This window comes from Plectropomus leopardus, chromosome 16, assembly GCF_026936395.1.
Source record: "Plectropomus leopardus strain MGB_pleo_1.0 chromosome 16, ASM2693639v1, whole genome shotgun sequence".
In the NCBI taxonomy this organism is placed as follows: domain Eukaryota; kingdom Metazoa; phylum Chordata; class Actinopteri; order Perciformes; family Serranidae; genus Plectropomus; species Plectropomus leopardus.
In genome coordinates, this window is record NC_142191.1 from 868,112 (window position 1) to 890,692 (window position 22,581).

General features: G+C 42.2%; 1 protein-coding gene across 3 annotated transcripts in view; it reads right to left on the bottom strand.

The window, feature by feature from the left end:
* kif26aa (kinesin family member 26Aa) overlaps positions 1-22,581 on the bottom strand; it is a 50,627-nt gene that overhangs the window by 15,207 nt on the left and 12,839 nt on the right. For 2 of the 3 annotated variants that reach the window (XM_088089788.1, XM_088089787.1), the window contains exons 3-10: positions 21,652-21,776; positions 6,883-7,078; positions 5,848-6,054; positions 5,165-5,258; positions 4,750-5,024; positions 3,374-3,557; positions 2,173-2,329; positions 1,355-1,517 (exon numbers count right to left, since the gene is read on the bottom strand). In XM_088089788.1, coding sequence (XP_087945914.1) covers positions 1,355-1,517; positions 2,173-2,329; positions 3,374-3,557; positions 4,750-5,024; positions 5,165-5,258; positions 5,848-6,054; positions 6,883-7,078; positions 21,652-21,776 — 1,401 coding nt within the window. Of the gene's footprint in view, positions 1-1,354; positions 1,518-2,172; positions 2,330-3,373; positions 3,558-4,749; positions 5,025-5,164; positions 5,259-5,847; positions 6,055-6,882; positions 7,079-9,669; positions 13,651-21,651; positions 21,777-22,581 lie in introns of those variants that run through there. The other variant, XM_088089789.1, reaches the window with a different exon arrangement.

A 22,581-nucleotide genomic window follows, 5' to 3' on the forward strand; every position in this document is an offset into this window, starting at 1 on the left:
CATCATTTATTTTCTAAAACATGACCGTCCAAACCCTGATCGTATCACGGTAGAAACAAGCTCACTGAATTCTCTCCGTATGAGTCAGTCACAGATTTACATTATCGATCAGATGATTTTCTGACAGCAGTGATTTTCAGCTCTGTGACGTGTCGCCTGTGTTTCCTGTCAGATCTCAGAGAGAAAAATGATTTTTCAGCCCAAAGGTGCCGTTTTCTCTCTGCTCCGTTACATTTAAATGTCAGTCACATCCCGCTGTTATTTAGCCGACATATCTGGTATCCATGGAAACTTCTGTACGACGGGGAGGAAATCAGAAAGTCACATCACTCCAAACATCTCGGAAAAAACGCCGAGCGCTTTTCCATCCTGGAAAAGGTCATTACATCACACCGCATCCATCGCTGTTCTCTGTTCCCCGACATGTTTTATTCATGAAAATAAGAAACAATTGTTCCCTCGCAGCGTTTTAAATGTTTCCTCCCACAAAGTTCAATGTTTTAAACGTCGTTAAAAATCCACTGACGGGTGGAGCTGACGTGTGGACCTGCTCAGACAAACGTGTTTCATGTTTTTGGGCTCAAACAGAAAAAGGCTGATTTATTTTGGAAGCCGTCAGACTGAAGGGCGACAGAGACCGAGACGTGCTGCTGCAGGTGTTGACGTGTCTTTGTTGGACAGCTGCAGGGTGTCCACCAACATAAACACGTCCGTTTATTCTTTTATTGTCATGTTTGCAATTTGTGGTTTTTCGTGCCAAAGTCGCAGGTCTGATTCCGGTCTACTGTGAACGAGGTCAGTCGGAGACGGAGGTTCATGTTTTTATCCAAAACCTTTTGACACACAAGCTCAATTTTGTGCCTTTTTGTGCCTTTTTGTGAATCGTTTTGGTCCTTTTACTCTCAAATTAGATCATCAAAACAGAACTTGTTGATCAAAAAAAGATCCCCCCCCCGACAGAGGACACAGCTGAGACACTGATGTCCTAAAATACTAGAAATGTCCTAAAACCCAGAAACATGCGTTTTATTGTGCGTTGCGTTATATTATTATAACTACTATTTATTATTACAAAATGTACTAAAACACAGAATAAAGAAAATGAATAAAAAACTGAATAAAAATTAAATAAAAGCTGAGTAAAATCTTTTTAAAAAGCTGAATAACGCAATAAAACGGAATTAAAATTTAATTTTTAAAAAAATAATAGAGTGAAATAAAAATGGAATTAAAGAGCTGAATAAAAACTGAATAAAAATTGAATAAAAATTGGAATAAAGCTGAATTAAAGCTGAATAAAAGCTGAATTAAAGCTGAATAAAAGCTGAACAAAAGCGGAGTGAAGCTGGAGCACCTTGCACTTCTTCTTCCTCATGCGGTGGACACGGGCGGCCAGCTGCAGCGTGGTCAGCGTCTCCATGTAGTTGGCGGGGGAGTCGGAGATGTGGGCGATCATGGTGGTTCGACAGTTGATGTTTCCGAGGGATTGGCCGAGCAGCATGGTGAGCTTACTGTCCCTGAATAAAACATCAAGAAAACCTCGTTAGCCGAAAAAAAGAAGAGAGGCGAGCCTGAGAGAGTTCATTACCCAGCAGCCACCTCTCATCTCACAGTCGTGACTTTGAGCCTCCTGATCTGATCTGAGGTCGGAAATCCAGCCGATAACAACCTGATCTCATCCAAACTGCTGAGTCAGCTCCTGTAACGAGCTGCCAAATGAGCCGAGCGGCTGTTTGACGCAAATATCTGAAATTAAACGTGAGAGAGAGCGCGTTCACGTCAGCTTTCATGTGATTTAACCCTTTGAAAGCAGCTTTTCAGGTAATTTTCACTTTTATTTTCTTGCTAATTTTAAGGTAATTTTTTTTGTTTGTTGTTTTTTGTTGTATTTTTCAGGTGTTTTGTTTATTGATGTTTTTAACTTTCTTGTCTTGCTAATTTTTAAGTAATTTCCTTGTTTTTATTGTTCATTTACTTTTGATTTAAAGAGTTAAAAACAGAAACGGAGACAAAAGGCTGAAATAAACCCTGAAGACAGAAAGTCCGCCTGTGAATCAGCCGACTCATTAAATAAACATCGCTCTGACTCTGTCCTTGTCTCCGTCCTCATGGGGACCATCAGTCCATCTGTGACCTTTGACCTCTGTGGGTCATTAGCATGCAGGCGGTTACCTATAGGGGACATGCTTGGCTCCGTTGGCGAGGGCGAGGACGACGTTCCCGAGCGCGGACAGAGACAAACACTGAGCTCCGCCCCCCTCTCTGGTCCTGCTGATGTCTGTCTCACAGCTGCCCAGGTCCAACAGGTGGAGACGGCTCCGCCCGGACACTGAGGGGGACACAGAGACATACAGAGACAGAGACAGACAGACAGAGACACACAGAGACAGACAGACAGAGACAGAGAGGGACGTCTCGTTAGAGCTGCAGCCATCAGAGGGTTAAATGATCAATTATTGGATTCCTTCATGGGCAGAAACATAATCAATGGCTGTTTGAATAATTGATCAGCTGTTTAAAGTCATTCATCAACTGAAAAGACAAAACGTTAGCTGCGTCCTCCCCTCTCCGTCACGTCTCACGGTGGACAGAAGCTGTGGGACAAACGTCCGCGAGCCGCTCAGATCTGGCCTCGGTTTTCTCTTGTTGCTTCGTCTCATTAAGTCACGGCCGATGGCGAGGACCATCGGCCGCTCGCATCAGCAACATTTACAAACCGCTGACAGCGGCACTTTCTGCTCATCATGCAGATTTATTCCAGCAGCAGAGAAACACGGAGAGCTGCTGAGGAGGCGCCGCCGTAACAGGTGGGCGGCGTGAGCGAGGCCTCGTCGCTCGTTAACGTTCTCGTCGAGCTCGTCAGACGAAGCTAATAAGCAGCAGAGGGAGGAGAGTCAGCTGATGGAGCTGCTGCAGCTGGAGGCTTCGCCGTCACATGAGGTCGTTTCTACGGCGACGTCTCCGACCCTGGATCTCCTCCGCCTGCATGTGTGATGCTGAGCGGCGCCACTGCAGTTTTGCTCCCTCGTCCGTCAACATAACCGGCAGCAGGTGAACGTCCAAATATTTAAACAGCTGTGTGTTTGACCTTAGCAGCTAACCGACAACAACAACACGGTTTATATATAACAATGAGCTGCACGTAACCACGGTAACCACGGTACCCAGAGACAGCCTCTAACACAGACAGGCCGGGACCGGGCGTCTTTTTGGAGTTTTACGGTTTTACTCGTTCCAAACTGATGTTCTTGATTCAAATACGCCAAACATCTCTCTCTCTCTCACACACACACACACACACACACACACACACACACACACACACACACACACACACACACACACACACACACACACACACACACACACTGACCTGCAGCCTTGCTGCTCTTGTCCAGCCTCTCCTGGTTCAGGTGCAGGGTGAACAGGAAGTGCGAGTTCCTGCGGGCCTCCTGGTCGCTCGGCGCCCAGCTGCTCCTCCTCGCTGCCAGCGCGGCGTCCAGGAAGAACGCCGCTCGCTCGGCACTGGTGGCCCGCAGCTCCGTCTGGTTCTGCAGCTGATGGAGAGACGACAGAGAGCTCAGAATTAAGACGACGTTTTCACAGAGGAATCGTGGGTTAAAAATGTTAACTCTTGTAACGCTGTAAAATCTGACACGTGAGTTTGTCTGAGGAAAATGTTCTGAAAAATGAAAAACAGAAATAGTCTAAACTTATTAAAATTTTAGTCACATTTACTTTATTTTGTGAAGCTGTTGTTAAAGTGAGTTGTTAAAAATGACGAGTTGAAACCAAAACAACTCATTTGTCATTACATCTGCAGCCGCTGATACGTTTATTTATTTATTCTGCTCACGTTCGTTTTGTGGGCTGTTATTACGACGTTCGCAGGGCGTTACTTCTGAGCTCGTGAAGACGTCCGGAGACGACGTGACCGCAGAGATAAAACAGACATCAGCCGAGAGACAGAACGAGGTCTGATAAAGAAAGAAAGCGAGCGGACAGAAAATTACAGCAGGAGGAGATAAAAGCAGCCGGAGAGAAAACTGACTGCATCAGAATAAAAGGAGCAAGGTCAGGACTAATTGGACAGTTGTGGACAGAGACAAAGTCCCCCGAGGTGAGGAGGAGGAGGAGGAGGAGGAGGAGGAGGAGGAGCTGAAGAGGTCTGACGGAGAGGAAACTCCTCAGGGTGACTCGACACGTTCTCATCCCAAACTGTGAAAATGAGCTTATTAACCCTTTGAAACCTAGAACGATATCTCTGTTACTTGTCCTTTCTTGTCCGTGTCTTCCTTTTAACCCTTGAAAGCCATTTTAATTTGATTTATTTTGAAAACACAGATTTAAAGGAAATGAGTAACTCTGAGACAGATTTTCCACAAACTGCAGGAAATTTGGAAAAGGGGACAAAAAAAAAACGACCCAAAAAATAGTTTTGAAAAAGAAAGTGAGAAAGAAATTATTAGAAGTTTATGGTTTTTCTCAAAAATAAAATACAAATAAAAATACATCAATAAATAAATAGGGAGCATTTCGAGAAAGAAATAATAATTGTAGTCATTGTTATTTTAATTCATATATTATTGTTATTATAACCCTTTCCTGTTTTTCTCCTCCACTTGTTTAAAGTTTATTTAAAAAAAGACTTCATGCATCTAACGAGCAGAAGTTTATTTTGAAAGGACAGGTGTAAATTTGCACGATGAAACTCGCCGCGTCATGTTGGGGTTGGGGGGGCATCTGTACCTGCGATCCACAGAGGGGGTCTTCTCTCAGAGACACTGCGGGGCCCGAGGCCTCCTGCTGGCCCCCCGCTGAGCAGGAGGAGGACAGTTCAGCCAGGAGGTCGCTGAGCATCTCCTCCCGGCCGGAGATCTCCACGGCGGACACTCTGACGGAGAACCGAGCGCCGGACTTTTCCCGCCGCTCCTCGATCACCTTAAAGAGCCACGAGATGGCTGTCGGGGCCACGCCCAGACTCTGTGTGGAGCAGTCCCGCCCAATCATGGTGTACGTCTTACCTGAGGGGGCGGGGTCAATGTGAGCCATCATGTGATTCATCAGAAAACTGTGTGTGCGTGTGTGTGTGTGTGCGTGTGTGTGTGTATGTGTGTGTGCGTGTGCATGCGTGTGCATGCGTGTGTGTGTGTGTGCATGTTACCCAGGTTAGCGTGTCCGTAGCAGAAGATGCAGCCGTCGGCTCCGTTCACCACCGACTGGATGACGTCAGCCACCGTCCCCGAACACACCTCAGCCTATCAGGAGGCAGAGCAGGTCGTGTCAGCCAATCACATCAGAGCGGGGCCACACTGTTACCGAGTTTAATGAGGATAAAAAATCTGTTTTTTTTCCCAAAATGTTTGGCAAGTCTTATTTCTTTTAATTTTTTTTGTGATTTTAAGGAAAAAATGTTGGTTATTTTATTTTTCTTTAAAGAATTTGGGAGATTTAATTTTTAAAAAATATTTTGGTGATTTTAGTTTTTCTTTAAAGTTTTTTTTATAAACATTCTGGCGACAATTTTTTTCTACAATCATTTTTGGTGATTTTTCATCTTAAATTTTTGGCGATTTTTCTTTCAAAATTTTGGGGGATTTTTCAAGAAAAAAGCATTTCCTTGTTATTGTTTTTCTCTTTAAAATATTTTGGCAACTTAAAACATTTTAGCGAGTTTTTAAGAAAATATTTATCTTTTTTTTTTTTTTTTACAACATTTTTGGAGATGTTTTTTTCTTTTTAAGTTTTTTTCTTTTAAAATTCAAAAGCTGTTCAGTCCAACATTTATCGTCTCTGACGAGAAAATGGCGTCCGGTGCGCTCTGAAGCCGCCTGCGTCTCGTCTCACCTGTGATGCATCCTGGGAGAAGATGGCGTCGAAGGTGAAGGTCTTTGGAGCGGCGGCGGCGGATCGTCTCTGGGCGGCGGCGCTTTGTCCTCCGGTCGACGTCTCGCACAGAGTCAGCAGCTTCTTCCTGCCGTCCACCTTGAGGAGGGACATGGACTCTGAGGACTCGCTGCTGTGGACTGAACAGATCCGGACCATGACTCGGACCTGCGGAGAGACAGGAAGTCCACGTCAGGAGGAGCGAGGACGCCGCTGATCACAGACAGACGCCGTCTCCGTGTTCAGACTCAAAGCAGTGACCTCTGACCCGCAGCAGCTGTGCATCTGACCTCAGATCAGCCCGCTGCGCCCGACCCGTTTTTATTGGCCGGTCGCAGAGCCGCTGAGTCGGCACCCGGCGACGGCGAGGAGGTCAAGTTTAAAGTCAATAACGATCCGAGAGGCAGCAGTTTTTAAACGACGTGTCGCTGCGAGCCGGCGGAGCGAATCATCGCCTCCTCGCCGCCGCTGCACAGGAAGCAGCTGATCTACAGCCGCAGAGCCGTTAAAATACACAGAATACTGCTGGACTCCTGCAGGCGGCGAGGTCACGCACACGAGGACGGGACGTTAACCCTTCAACGCCCGCATCAACATCAGCTTTTCATAAGTTTTCAAAGCTCAAAAAATCATCAGCAAATCAGCCAGAAAAACGAAAAAATAAGTGAAGAGGATAAAAATATGATCTGAAAACTATCTGGAGAAGATAATTAAATCAAAAACCAGAGAAAATGTCCAGAAAATTATATTTATAAAATTTAATTATGTCAAAAGACGAGACGAGACGAGACAAGACAAGAAATTATGTTACAAAATAATTATTTTTGTTTTTTAAGGTCTTGTTTTTTTACTTTTATTTCGTTTTAAAAAGATATTTTCAGGTAATTTTTTGGTAACATTTCACGTTTCTTGCTAATTTCGGGGCCATTTTTTGTTACGTTAGTCGTCCCTCTCTCCTCATGCGTCTCCAGAAAGACGGACAACAGGACGTCTTACCTTCCCTATCCCTGGCGTGTCCTTGACCTTTGACCCGGCCCGGAGGAGACATGGTGGTACGGCGGGCGGGGACAGCTGCAGGGCCCCGCTGAAGCCTCCGGTGTACAGCAGGGGCCCCGGGGACTCAACGGGCGAGGTGGCCCCGGGGCCCGACTGGGACTTCTTCCTGCGGGACAGACTGAGCTTCTGAGCCGCCCTGAGGACAGAGGGACACATCAGAGACACTCAGAGACACACAGAGACAGACAGACACACAGAGACACAGGGACACACAGGGACACACAGGGACACAGAGACACAGAGACACACAGGGACACACAGACACACAGGGACACAGAGACACACAGGGACACACTGAGACACAGGGACACACAGGGACACAAAGACACAGAGACACAGAGACACACAGAGACACAGGGACACAGGGACACACAGGGACACAGAGACACAGAGACACACAGGGACACACAGAGACACACAGGGACACACAGAGACACAGGGACACACAGGGACACAGAGACACAGAGACACACAGGGACACACAGAGACACACAGGGACACACAGGGACACAGAGACACAGAGACACACAGAGACACACAGGGACACACAGAGACACACAGGGACACACAGAGACACACAGGGACACACAGAGACACAGAGACACACCATCATTCATCCCTCTATCCTCCTCTTCCTCCTCACTGAGTCCATTCAGAGAGCAGAGTGTGTAATTACAGCTGCCGTGAAGGACAGCAGAGTGTAGCCTGTGGGAATACACACTCTGAGTGTGTGTGTATGTGTGTGTGTGTGTGTGTGTGTGTTTACAGTGTAACATTTACTACAACAAACTCTAGAAATAAACTGCAGCGCTGCAAGGTGACTGTTGTTATCTGTGTGTGTGTGTGTGTGTGTTCGTGTGTGTGTGTGTGTGTGTGTGTGTGTGTGTGTGTGTGTGTGTGTGTGTGTGTGTGTGTGTGTGTGTGTGTGTGTGTGTGTGTTCCTGTGTGTGTGTGTGTGTGTGTGTGTGACATTTACACTTCATTAACAGCCGCTCGGTTTGTGTTGATTTAAGCTTCTTTAAAATCTGCCTCCTCGTTTCGTTTCATCTCTCTTCTTCTGTGGTGCTTCACAGACACACTCAACAACTTAACCGTGTGGCCAAAAGTATGTGGACAGCCCCAAAAAACCTGACACCTAATAACAGTGGACATCAGAGCGATGAATTAATAAATGAACAAAATACAGAAAATAAGTGATGCACCCGACCAATAAAAGGCGACACAGCGAGCAAAAATATGATCTTTCTCCCAAAATTAACGTCTTGTTGGGAACAGCTGATGACGATTAAAAAGCTGCAGTCGTCATTTCCTTTTCTGTCACTGAAGTTTAAAAGCAAACAAGCTTACCGATCATTTTAATCAGCTGTTAGTGAAAGAGGAAGAATAATAAAGACAGAAACGGTGAAATGTTGAGTTTGTTGCCGAGCAGACAAAATGTGTCGCACGTTCACATCAGACAAATTTTTAATTTGGCTTTTCATTTAACTTTAACTATTTATCTATACATCTTAGTCTGTTTTATTGTTTTACAAGATAGTTTATTGTTTTATTTTTAAAATTTGTATTTATTGTTATTTGAACTGTTTTCCTTTCATTTACCTTTTATCTAATATAAACAATATTTTTTATTTATTTATATATTTTAGTCTGTTTTATTGTTTTACTAGACGGTATATATGGCAAGAAAAAAACAAAAAGAAAAAAGTAAAAGGTGATATGGGAATGGAAAAAAAAAGAGAAAAATGTCCAAAAAACTATATTTACAATTTTCTTAATTACATATTCAAAATAATGTCACAAAACAGTTTTTGTGGCAGTTTATTGAGATTATTTTCTTTTCTTTTTTTTGTATATTTGGTCTTTACTTAACATTTTAGTAAAACCGCAAGAAAAAAGAAACTCCCAGTTTACACAAACCGTATTTAATCAGAGAGCAGTTTTTAGGATTAAAGACGCAGACGGAGAGAAAAGCCGAGGGAAAAAAACGATCTTCAGCTGAGACTCGGAGGGTTAATAATGAGACTGAAATACTGAAGCCTCCAGCAGAAAGAGTCCTCAGAGACCAATGAAGACTTCAGATTTCAGCGTGAAGCTGCAGCTGCAGTTAAACATGATGGAGTTTGTGTTATTTTACAGGCCGACGTTAAAGTTTACGCTCCCTCTGGCTGCACGAGGAGGCCTCACTTTATGTTTCACCTCCTGCAGCCTCCCATAAACCACATTTATCCTCTGCTTCCTCCTCTGTTTCCTCCTCTGTTTCCTCCTGTTCCCTCCTCTGTTTCCTCCTGTTCCCTCCTCTGTTTCCTCCTGTTCCCTCGTCTCCTTCCTCCTCTGTTTCCTCCTCTGCAGCTCGTTTCAAACCGTCTAATTCGTCAATCATCTCTCGGACATTTACACCTGACTTAAATATTGTATCCAAAATACAGTGAAACTCTGCAAATTCTGATGCTTTTTGGAGCCAATATTACAATATTACGCCACATTCTAGTAATTAACTTTTTCTTTTCTCAAAATACAGGAAAACTATGTAAATTTTGACACTTGAGACAAAATTACGGCTGGAAAAATGAGCCAAATTCTCACAGTAACCCCCCCCCCGTAACAAAAACAGCTTTTTTCTCAGCCAACTTTCCCTGAATAAACGTTGGTTTGATGATGATGATGATGATGATTTAACCGTCTTCAAAGCTCATTAAAATTAAACGTGGTGGAAACAGAGATACTCACAGTTCCTTCCAGTCCATTATTATCAGCTCAGACTTCTCCGCCTTGAACAGGAACCAGGTCCAAACTCGTCCTCATTCACCATCGCAAAGATTTAATCCAACAAGGACGGATCAATAAATCCCATCGAGGCTGAACGATGAAAGTTGAGCTCGACAGTGAAACATGGCGGCAGAGCAAACAGCAGCTGAGTCAGAGATACAGTTTTATCCAGGAATTACAAAACTTCAGATGAGTTTTCAAAAAGGTTCAGACCAGTCGCTCTGTTCAAAATCCAAAAAAACGGTATTCCTGCAACAAGGATGCAGAGATTTCCGATCTGTCAATATCTGATGGAGAATTAGTGAATCCAGGAGAGATTTTCATGCTTTCTTCAAACGTCTTCTACCATCATCAATCGTAGGAATTAAACTTTTATGAATTACTGATTGATTTGTTCATCCAGTTTTCAGGGGCACTCCCACAAGAGTCCTCAGAAAATGTTTTTCTTGGTTCATCAATCAAATCTGTTTCTGTAAACTTTCCTTTAATCCGATGAGGCAATCCAAATGATCGGAGTCCTGTTCATCAAACTCCAGAAGAAGGTGCCACCAGATTTCAAACATCCAGTTCTTAAAATATCAGTAAACTGACGTCCATCCATCAGTGACTTCAGCTATCATCTGTTAAATGACGTCTGGGTGGTTCAAGTCATTGTCACTAACTTTCTCAGTAAATTCGGAAGAAATTATTTTTTGTTTGTCGACAAAAAATCCTCAAATCACAGCTTTTAACATATCAGTAAGAAGTTATTTTTGTGCGGCTTTGTGCTCTTTGCAGCTTCATTCTCACCGAAGACCTGAGAGAATCTGTGAGACCTAAAAGGACTTTGCTCAAAAATAAGTCCAACAATCAAAATGCACCAAGTATTCGGAAACTCTCCTCCCGTGCAGTGAGGAAGTCGAAATAATCCGAGTCCTGCTCACCAAAATCCATCAAGCTTCCAGCAGGATTTCAGTCCGGCGTCTTCAGTTCACTCCTAAAGTATCAGTTAACTGACGTCCATCCATCAGAGACTTCAGTTTTCCTCTGTAAAGTGGTTTCTGGGTGATTTGAGTCATTGTCACCAAACTCTTCAGGAAATTTGGGAGTTTGTCCGAGTTTTTCTTGGTTTCGTCAATAAAAACTCCTTGAATTACTTACATTTATACGCCTCAGTGAGCGATTTTTTCATTCTCACCAAAAACTTGAAAAGAAAATTTGGGAGATTTAAAACGTGGTTAAAAATTACTCCATCAATCCCAGTTAATCCTTAAAATACCTGTTAACTGTCTTTCCATCCACTTTCAATTTAGTCTTAAAAATCTTCAGTTATCTTCTATAAAGTAACGTCACCAAACTCTTCCAGAAATTTGTTATTTAGAGTTTTTCTGGGTTTGTAAACAAAATCTACTAATATCTTTTTAGCTTTTACGTATCGGTAAGTGATTTGTATGTGCTCTTTGCAGCTTCATTTAAAAGCGTCAAAAAGTAACTCCAACAGTCCAAACTTATCTTTTAAATATCTGTAAACTGACCATTTTTCTGTACTTTCTTCTGTTATCGTGAGTTAAATCATCATCCTCAACAAGAGTCCTGTAGATGTGGGAGTTTTCAAAGATTTTGTGTGTTTCAATCACATCTATCAGTAACTCTGCAACAAACGTCCGACAGTTTCAATTTATCCTGAAGACATGAGGAACCTCGGCATCCTTCCAACACTAACCTCTTTAATCCTCACGTGATGTCGGAGAGATTCAAGTCAAAGTGTCCAACAGTCCAAATCAATCCTTCAAATATCTGTAAACGCTCCGTCTTTCTGTCCCATCCTCTGTTATCTGTAAAATCATCGTCCTCTACCAGAATCCTGCAGACGTGTGCGTGTTTTCAAAGATTTTACTTCTTTTGACAATGAAATCTATCTGATGGTATAAAATTATCAGATGTTGAGAAAGTAAACTCTTTAAAAGTCTTTAAAAAAATGTTTCTCGATTAGTCACTTCAAACTACTTGTAGACATTTACACCATCGTAAACCAACGGTTTGTTCAGCTGTGTCCTCTTTCTATAGCAATTCTGGACAAATAACTTCAGGTTTGTGGAATGTGAATGTGTTTTTCAAGATGTTACTTCATCCGTGTGTCCGTAAAGTCATCATCTTCTACCAAAGTCTTGTGGAAATGAAGGAATTTTCCAAGATTTTCCTTATTTCATCAATAAAATCTGTCCTCTGTAACCAAACCTCTGTTGTCCAAAAAGGATGTCCGAGAGAATCACTTCAGTCTCTACCAAAGTCCTGAAGGGATTTGGGAGTTTTTTGGGAGATTCTTCTTGGTCAGTCACATAAATCTACTTTTACATCTTAATGAATGAATAGTTAACCCACGTTTTCTCTCTTCAGACTATTTTTTGCGAAGTACCTTCAGGAATGTGGAAGTTTTCCAAGATTTCTCTTCGTCCACAGATCCAAAATGAGTCCAAAAGTCTGATATAATCCTTAAAATATCTGTAAACTCTCCTTTTTTTCTGTATTTCTGTTACAATCCATAAAATCATTATCCCGACCAGAGCCCAGCAGGCATGCGGGCGTTTTCCAAGATTTTTTTTGTTTCATCGATCAAATCTGTCCAATTGCATTCATTTATCCTGAAGGGATGATAAACCTCAGTAATCCTGAAGTCATGTCTAAGAGATTCCAATTATTCTCCAGTCCTCAATGAATTTGGGAGTTTTTTTGGGAGTCTTCTTGGTTTGTCAAGTAAAACTACTTTTACATCTTAGTGAATGAGTACTTTGCCCACGTTTTCTCTCTCCAGAGTAATTCTTGCAAAGTACCTTCAGGAATGTGAAAGTTTTCCAAGATCTCTCTTCGTCCATGCATCAAAAACGTAACCAACAGTTCGATTCGGTCCTTAAAATATCTGTAAACTGTCCGTTTTTCTTTTTCATCTTCCGTTATCATCTGTAAAATCAAAAGTCCTGTGGAAACGTGGGAGTTTTCCAAGAATGTCCTCGTTTGTCAATCAAATTAAAGTATCTTCAGGAATGTGGAAGTTTTCAAGATTTCTCTTCGTCCGTAGATCAAAAATACCTCCGACAGTCCAGGTCAATCTTTAAAATAGCTCCTTTCATCATCCGTAGAGAGACAAGAGATCTTCCCACCAAAGTCCTCGGGGGATTTCCTTCATAATACTCCAACAGGTTTCAGTCTATCAGATTGACGGCTTTATCGCATCGCACATCAGTGAACTTTCCGTCCGTCCGTGTGTCCATCCGTGTGTCCATCCGTGTTCTTGCGTCTCATCTGAGTCGTCCAAAGTTTCAGGAGGAGCTCACGTTGAAACGTAATCCGTGAAAAACAGCAGAAAGTGAGAAAGTCCTGCAGAGATTCAGTTTTCCATCCGGCTGCATCGTTCGGCCAAACGTTGCAGCAAACCTCCACCTGCACTCCTCCACTTTGAATCTGTCGTTCCTAACCTTCACTTTCCTCCTCTCCTCTTTCACTCCTCTGAACTCGACCTCCTCTCCATCATTATTCCTCCCTCCTGTTTGCTGTCGCTGACTTCTCCTCTCCCACCGACCTATTTTCCTCCTCACTTTTGTCTTTTCCTCTCCTTTATCTCATTTTCTCCTTCAAACCGTCCTCCTTCTGTCCCTTTCTTTAATCCACCTCTCCTTTTTCTCTCTGATTTCCCCTCTCTCCTGTCCTCTCCTCCTCTCTCTCCTGTAGCTCCTCAGTCTGTTCTGCAGTATCGCAATGCTTTTCCTCTCCACCCCTCCTCCTCCTCCTCCTCCTCTAACTCACAGAGAGAGAGGGGGATGAAGGAGAGCAGCAGCAGCGGAGGAGGAGGAGGAATAAAGGATTAAAATCGAGAGGTGGGAACGAGCGGGTGGATTCCTGCCTCTCTCTGATGTCGTTGCCGGGAAACACTGGCGATGCTCCAGCCTTCCTCCCCTCCGTCCGTCCGTCCGTCTGCCTCGCTCACCTCTCCTCCCTCTCCTCCCCCCTCCTCCCTCTCTCTCTCCTCACAGCCCCGCCTCCTCGCCGTGTCGACACACAGCAGCCGTGAAAAAAAAACACACACACACACTTGACATGCTACATGAATACTTCATGAGATGACAGACGCCCCCACCGCCGGACTTCAAAGATACTCAGCATGTGAGTGTGTGTGTGTGTGTGTGTGTGTGTGTGTGTGTGTGTGTGTGTGTGTGTGTGTGTGTGTGTGTGTATGTGTGTGCGTGCGTGTGTGTGCGTGCGTGTGTGTGCGTGCGTGTGTGCGTGTGCACGCATGTGCACAATGAGATAATAAAGAAAATTTAACTTAAGTTAGTGTAAATGTTACATTTTTAAGAGACTGTTATGACTTTAGTTTAAATTTTATGAAGCTGAACAATATTCAAATATCAGGAATAATTCCTCGATATTATTCAAGACTATTTTCATTTTTATTATTTATTATCTCACGATAACGTAAAAACGTATTAAATGTATTTGTGTGACATTTAATCACGTGTAACACTATGTGTAACGTTTAACATTAATACGTTTGGGAGAAAATGTAACCGTTTGTTTTTGTTTGCTTGTTTTTTTGTTTTTGGATTTTTTTGTTGCTGATGAGGATTTTTTTGTTTGCTTGAAGTTTTTTGTTTGTTTGTTTTTGCTTTAATGACATTTTTATTAATTAGTGCAGAGAGGCAGGACAGAAGGACAGAGACGTTAAAGAAGGACAGAGACGGGGACGAGAAGCTGCAAAGGGTTCATTAGTAGGTCGAACCATTACTTGACGACTAATTATTTTCCTTCACTAAACATTACTTGCCAGTTATTTCTGTATTTGCCATTAACCTCCATCACTAAACCTTCATTCTAGGTGCTAAATCAAAGGCAGGTGGAGCTGCTGGAGTTTTCTGATGATGTTTTATCCGAGAAGCACAATTTGCAATAATTCAGCACTCAGATTTGGGACCTGGAAAACTGAAAATCTTCACCAACTTACTGGCTGTTACTCGCCATCTTTAGCCATTATCTTCCACTATCAGCCACTAGCTGCTGCATGCCTTTATTTCATAATCACCTCCTCTGCTCTCTTTTATTTGGAATTATTTTGCATCATCTAAACATCACAGACTCTGAGTTTGGGTTTTGAGGTTTAAAAAAAGCATATCGATGAATCCGTATGATTGGACAGATGATGAGTGATCAGAGGAGCTGATCAATGCTGCAACAAAAAAACTGTATCATATCTGCAGAGCCAATCAATCACAGAGGACCCACAGATCAATATCCAGTCCGCTCCGGATCAATACTCTGAACCAGACGCCGATCGATACGAGCTGAGCAGCCGGAGGAAACGTGTGGGAGAGAGGACGATCAGCCGCTCCGCCGCCGAATCCAAACAGCTTTTAATCTATTCATTATTATTTAATACATGGTTTTATTATCGGTGCCAATGATGCAGATTTCATGAATGAAACTTTTACATCAAAGTGAATCTATGAATGAATGAATCTGTTCTAAATCTAGAACAAAAGATTTACAGTATTATCAGAAAATAACTGGGATTTTATGGTAAAAAGTAACAGAAAAAAAGTTACAAGAAACTACAAATTTGTAAGAAAAAAATTTAATAAACAAAATTATATTAATGAGAATATGAAAAGAGATGGAAAAAAGCTATAGTATAAATGTTTAACTTTATCGTGGAAAGTTATATTACTAGAGATTTCAAAATTGTCTTTCTTCCTGAGATATAAGGATAAATTTATAATAAAATGGGAAAAAAAAGATTTTATGAAAAAGAGTATTAAAATATAATTAAAAATATATTACCAGAATATAATTTGACAGAAAATCAAATAACTTTTCAAATATTTGGTTGGTTAAACAAATAAAAACGTAAAGTCTTAATTTTACAAGGATGTTATTCTAAAAGATTCAAATCAAATGTTACGAGAAGGAAAAAGGTAATAATACAAAATATTTGATTTTAAAGGACGAGACTTCATCATCGGTGCGGTCAGCTGAGCGTTCAGCGACTCTGATAAAATCTGAACATGTAAACGTTTTAATGTTGTTATATCAGCACAACACATTTATGCACTTCAGTGACTTATTTATTGAGCGTGAAACATTTTGTGCTGACTAATATTTAAGAAAGCCAGAATGTCTCAAACATTTTGCAACCTGCAAAAAAAAGGTGCGTCCTCTTTTTAACCCTTCAACATTTTGAAAAATCACTTCAGTTTTGCACAAACCAGATCCTCAGAGGGTTAACTTTCAAACTGCAAAAACTGCACATTTGAAAGTGTTTAAATGTCATTTATTGTGAGTCGAGCTGATGGAGCTCGTCTGGACCGAAGCGGACGCAGAAAATCTCAACAGAGACGTGAAAAAGGTTTCAGCAGCAGCCAGAGTTTGTTGTTTGTCTCGACTCGTCCTCTGAGGACAGAAACATTTCTCTTCAGTCTGTCAAACCAATGAAGAGAAACGTCCCTCTCTTTGTAGTGAGGCGCATTTGTCTTTTGGGGACAGCGCTGATCAGTGAGCAGGAGGACGGCTCTGAGAGGAGACGGACGCCCTGAGAGACGAGCTGCTGTTCAGTCCGTCTCTGCAGGATGAACTCATCAAACACAGAGGGAGACGGTGTCCTCAGAGCAGAGCTTTCATCTCCACAGCGAGACAATAAAGACGATAAACACCAGCCGACACCTTAAACTCTGCAGCTCAGCGAGGGGCCGCTCACAGGAGCACATTTAACCCTTTCAAACCTGGATCCACATCAGGTATTTATTATCCGTCTTTGTGTTCAGACGCCTTTTACAGCTTTATGACCTTTTGAAAACTGAGGAAACTGATCCCACTTCTTTCTGAAAACATAAGAAAACTTGACAATAGTGTTCAGCAAACTGCAAGAAACTGGTGGATTTAGAAAATTATTTTTTGAAAAGTCGGGGAAAAATGTCCAAAAAGACATTTCAATACGTGTTTACGAAAGTTAGAAATTGAACCTTCGTTCTTGTGATTGTGATTTTTAAAAGGTCGAGGTGACGGAGTGAATTCATTCAGCAGCGCTCTGAGCTTCTCTGACTGAAATAAAACTGAATATTTCCTCTCCAGTAAAATCCCCACAAATAAACAGAGTGTTAAACCCCCCCCTCCCTCTCTGAGGGGAGTCGAGTTCCCCAAAGTGGATTTTTGGCTCGGGCCTGAGCGTCTGTATCGACGTCCTGCTGTGAGGAGCATCTCTCCTGAATCTGTCTGTTTGTGGTTTGAGAGCAAGCTGCAGATCTGCAGAGAGCTGCAGAGCTGCAGAGCTGCAGATCTGCAGAGAGCTGCAGATCTGCAGAGAGCTGCAGAGCTGCAGAGCTGCAGATCTGCAGAGAGCTGCAGAGCTGCAGAGCTGCAGATCTGCAGAGAGCTGCAGGGAGCTGCAGAGCTGCAGATCTGCAGAGAGCTGCAGGGAGCTGCAGAGCTGCAGATCTGCAGAGCTACAGAGCTGCAGAGCTGCAGAGCTGCAGAGCTGCAGAGCTACAGAGCTACAGAGCTACAGAGCTGCAGAGCTGCAGAGCTGCAGAGCTGCAGAGCTGCAGCTCAAAGTGGAGCTGAGAGCGGCTGATTACCGTTGACTTTCACAACTTTCACAAAGTTAGATGAGAGGAGGAGGCGGGAATATAAAGAGCAGAATTTTGATCGACGGTTCTGAACATAGAAAATTAAAAATAAAAAAATAAAATTGTGTTCTAGGTTTCAAAGGTTTAAACAGATTCGCCGTTTAACCGTGAGGATTTAATTCTCCGTGAGAACAAACAGCTGAAACAGCTCTCTGCAGACCTCAGGCAGCTCTGCCTCTGAGGTTCGCTTCTGTTTGGCCCCTGACCTTTGACCTGCCTCACACCCCGCCAACACCCCACAGAGAGGAGGAGCCCTCCCCCCCCAAATTATGGACTTCTTCTTCTTCTTCTCCTTCTTCTTTCCTCCCGCGTGTTTCAGATGAAGCTGAATGTGAGATGAGCTCCTCACGGGGGAGTCTCTGTTTCATGTCAGAAATCATCCAACTTTAATGTCGGCATGATTTCAGACACACAGAGAGGAGGGGGTTAAACCCTGAACAAGGCCTGGAAGGCACTCTGTGCTCCTCTCTGTCCTCCCCTCTGTCCTCCCCTCTGTGCTCCCCTCTGTGCTCCCCTCTGTGCTCCTCTCTGTCCTCCCCTCTGTGCTCCTCTCTGTCCTCCCCTCTGTCTTCCCCTCTGTCCTCTGTCCTCCCCTCTGTCCTCTGTGCTCCTCTCTGTCCTCTGTCCTCCCCTCTGTCCTCTGTCCTCCCCTCTGTCCTCTGTGCTCCTCTCTGTCCTCTGTCCTCCCCCCTGTCCTCTGTCCTCCCCTCTGTCCTCTGTCCTCCCCTCTGTCCTCCCCTCTGTCCTCTGTCCTCCCCTCTGTCCTCCCCTCTGTCCTCCCCTCTGTCCTCTGTGCTCCCCTCTGTCCTCTGTGCTCCCCTCTGTCCTCTGTCCTCCCCTCTGTCCTCTGTCCTCCCCTCTGTCCTCTGTCCTCCCCCCTGTCCTCTGTCCTCCCCTCTGTCCTCTGTGCTCTCTGTAGCATGAACAGCTAATGCATACCATATCAGATCAGCGATAATTAAAGCTGAAGCTCAGAGACGTGCTGAAATTAGACGAACCTTCTGGACCCCCCCACCAATTAAATACATTTGGACATGTGGACGGAGAAAAATTTTCTCTATATTATTAGGCGGGTTTCCATTACAGATTTGCAAAAAAAGATATTTTAGAAATGTTGATAAAACACAAAAGCGAGATGACTGCGGGCTGAAAGCAGGGCAGGTCCCAAAAACGCAGGATCCACCGCTGAGGGGTCATGGGCAAAATGAAGCGAAAAAACGTAATATGTAGACCTGGAAGGATACTGAGGGCGTAACACGTAGATGTGGAGGGATACCTACAGCGAACATGCAGACGTGGAAGGATACCGAGAGCATAATATGCAGACTTGGATGTTGGCTGACAAAGCGGCAACATGCGATGATTTTGGATGAGAACGTGTCGGACAGCCCGGGCGTCAGAAGCTTTTCTGATTTTAGGATTTCCCAGATTCTACCTTCACGTCTGTCTCTGCTCGCTGCTGATGACACGTCGGGGAAATAAACCAAATCCTAAAAGTAGAAAACCATCAGCAGGAACATAAAAGCAGCAGGGTGAGAATCCAAAGACTGAAGGATATGAATGAATGTGAAAGCGAGTCGAGCTGGAGCGGCTCCAGAGCGTCGAGGCTTCCAGCCAGCAGACTGACACCAGCCGGCACGCTGAGGTCCAACGGGGGACGACCACATTAACACGCCAACGCAAAAACTACCAGACGGCGTCGGGTTATTCCAGCACGGCAGCCGGAGATGTTTTCACTCCATCTGTTTATCAATGTGCAGAGAAATCCCAAAATCCCCTCTGATGGCAGACAGCAGCAGCACTTTAGCAGAGCTGCAGGAAAATAAGATTTTCTCCAAAATAACCTGGAAAACTCTCACTTTTTACATTAATAATGTCTGAAAAATAAATTAGTTTTGGGCTTTGGTGATATAGTAACATGCCACAGATGATGCTTAAAAATAATAATAATTATAATAATAATAAGTTCTATTATTCATCATCAGGGTGTGTGTGTGGGTTAGTGTGCCCTCTGCATGGAGCCGCAGGCTAATCGAGCCTTCAAAGATCTCCAGATAAAAGTGACTCTCTGCCGCCCTCGGTAATACCGTCAACTAATGCTTTGATTTTTTTCAAAAGCTTGGGAAGAAGGCAATTCAACTAGAAACGGCCCAATAATGAGCAAAAAATCAGTAAAAAAAGGTTACAAAAAATTAGCTGTAAATAATCAACAAAAAAGTAACAAAATAAACAAGAAAAACAAAAAATGTGCGAAAAATCAATTTATTTTTTATATGCATTATTTTTTGGACCATTAATGTATATTATTAATTATTATCCTTAGAAATGTAGTTTTCTCCATATTTCTCCCTAATTTTGCAAATAATTCTCTAATAATCCACCACTTTTTTAAAAAAAATATTTTTAGGTAATTTTCTTGTCATATTCTTGTAATTTCGGGGGACACTGCTTGCCATGTTTGTTGTTTCCTTTTTTTTATGTGTTCAAAAGAAATCAAATACATTTGGGTAAAAAAGTACATGAAGGCGTCTGAAGGCAGCACAAGAAAACTGATGTCGATCCGGGTTTAAAGGGTTAAACTTTGACATAAATGATGCAGTTTATGTTTGGATTTTTTGTCCTGCCCAGTAACTGCTGCTGAAACCGAGACTGTGATTGGCTGAGCGAGCTGAGATCTTTGGATTTAAAGACGTTTGAAACGTGTTTAAAGACGAGGACGTTCAGTGGACGGTTTGCGTCTCGGACTGAGCGACTCCGTCGACTCTCCTGAAGCGTTCAGCTGCTCTCTGACGGCGCCGACACTCGCACGATAAAAACAGTCAAATCTGCCAATTAGACTCGGCGCAGAGGGACGAGTCGACGCTGGACTCGTGCAGCGAGCGCGGATCAGGATTCACGTGGAGCTTTTTATTGATCCCCGAGGAGGAAACGGCAGGAAATATTCTCCTCTTACATGATCTGAGTTCTGGAGAAGCTTTAGCTCCAAACTTTAACCTTCAGTTTCCCCTTTAGCAAAGAAGAGAGATATGAAGCTTAAAATATTTAGTTTACTGGCTTAATTTCACACAGGAGGAAAGAAACAGGCAACAACAGAAGAAATTACCCCAAAAAAATCCAAGAATATAACCTGAAAATTAACAAATTTAATTTTTAAATTTTCTTTCCTGAGACATTTTAAAGGAGCTTTATTCTTTATAATATTTTTCTTATAATTTGTGAAACATTTTTTGACAAGTTGCTTCTTGCAAAAAAAAATAAATATATATATATATATATATATATACACATATATATATGATAAGATATAAAATAAGAAATTACAAAAAAAAACAAGGAAATGGAAAGTGCTTAAATATTATAATGATTTGCTTTATCATAATTTAAAATATGCAGTTATGGTAATAAAAAAGTAAAGTTAGTTATAATATTTTTTCCCTAAACATTTTCCCCCCATTTAAAAAAAAAACCCAAAAACTACTTATATCTTGCAGTTTATAAAATATTTTTAACAGGTTTTTAACAAACAAAACTAAAGTACTTAAAATTATAATAATTTGCTTCTTCATAATTCAAAATATGTGATCATGTTTAAAAACAATACAGTTACAATATTTTTCCCTTGACATTTTCCCTCTGGCTTTATTTTCTCTTCAAAAAAACATGCTTTTCTAAATCTATCATTTCTTGCAATTTTTGGAACATTTTTTAAAAAGCTGCTCGTTGCACTTTTTTCCACGTTTTTGAAAGAAACAAAACCATCACAGACGAAAACGTTCTTCAGCTGGAAATATTCTTTGTAATCGAGACACATTTCCATCAACACAAACGTTCAAATGAAGACGGCGGTTTTGACGTGAGCCGATGAAGACCATGAGGAGCGGCTGAAAGCTCTCCACCTTTTAGTTTGCGCCTCGAAATGAGTTGAATTTTTTAATTAAGGTGCAAATTTGGTTCATCCAAAATTTGGGTGTTTGAAAGAACTCGTCCACGTCTTTTTATCACTTCTTATTCCGGTTTTGTTGTGTTTTCATGTTTTATGCGTTTATTTTTGCTTATTTTAGGGGTTTTTTTACGTTTTTTTTATTCTGGTATTGTATCTGGGGCATTTTATTCTCTTTAATTTAATTTTATTTTATTTTTTATTTTCTGGATCTTTGTTTAATGCTGCTGCAGATTTTTTTCATGCTGTGATGCTCTGACAGCTGCTGCTTTATAAATAAAGTTTTTTGTCCAGATTATAAAAGTAGAGGCTGATGTTGGTTTTAAAGGGTTAATGCGTGCTGCGTTCACTGACCTGATGAAGAAGGCGGCGGCGGCAGACGGCGGTTGGCTGGTTTGGGTGGCGACGCTGTGAGCGGCTGGTCTGACGTCCTGAGTCGAAGTCTTCAGGGTCACATGATCTCCGTCTGAAGTCAGAACCTGACAGACGACGAGCAGGGAAATAAAACACCATCAAGATTTACGATCAATACTTTTCATAGATTATTAAAAAGTCATGATGGAGAAGAAAATCTGAAAATTACAGAAAATAACTAATTTATTTTCAGGCGTTTTCTTGTTTGATTTTTTTTTATTGTAAACAAATTCGTGTAAAATTACATATTTTATTATCTGTAAAACTAAAAACCTCAAATGTCATTTTAAATATTGTGCCAGTAATAACAAATTACATTTATTTAATTTGGTTGTAATAATCCAGTATTAATCTGTAAAAAAAGATGTATTTCTCTGCAAAAGTGTAGATAAACAATGCCATTTCAAAATAAGATATTTCACCCATCATTAAGATTTAGATTCTGACCAAAAGCAACTTTCCTTGCTGTCTCTAAATACTACAATACCCATGAGCCTTGGCTGCTGTTGCTACGGAGAAGAAGCCAGTCAGAGGCCTGAATCAGTCGCCATGGTTACTGAATTCATCCCAAACTGATCCAGAATCAGAAACTTTACATTAATTGAAACTTTTTTGTTGTAAATCAGTTTTCGTGCTGCGCTGTGATTGGCTGTTTGTCGGTGAAATGCATCTCTGGAGTTGTAGTTTTTCTCTCCACAAGCTTCCTGTTGAGTTTATTTTCTGATAATTTCTGACTGACGTCCCGTCGATGCGTTAATGAACTGATTAACGTCCTCTGCGGACGGCGTGGAGGCCCCAGAGGAGGAAACACGGTGGTGGAGCTGCTCCGGATCAGGAGGTCATTAACTGATGATCTTTGGTCATTAGGCG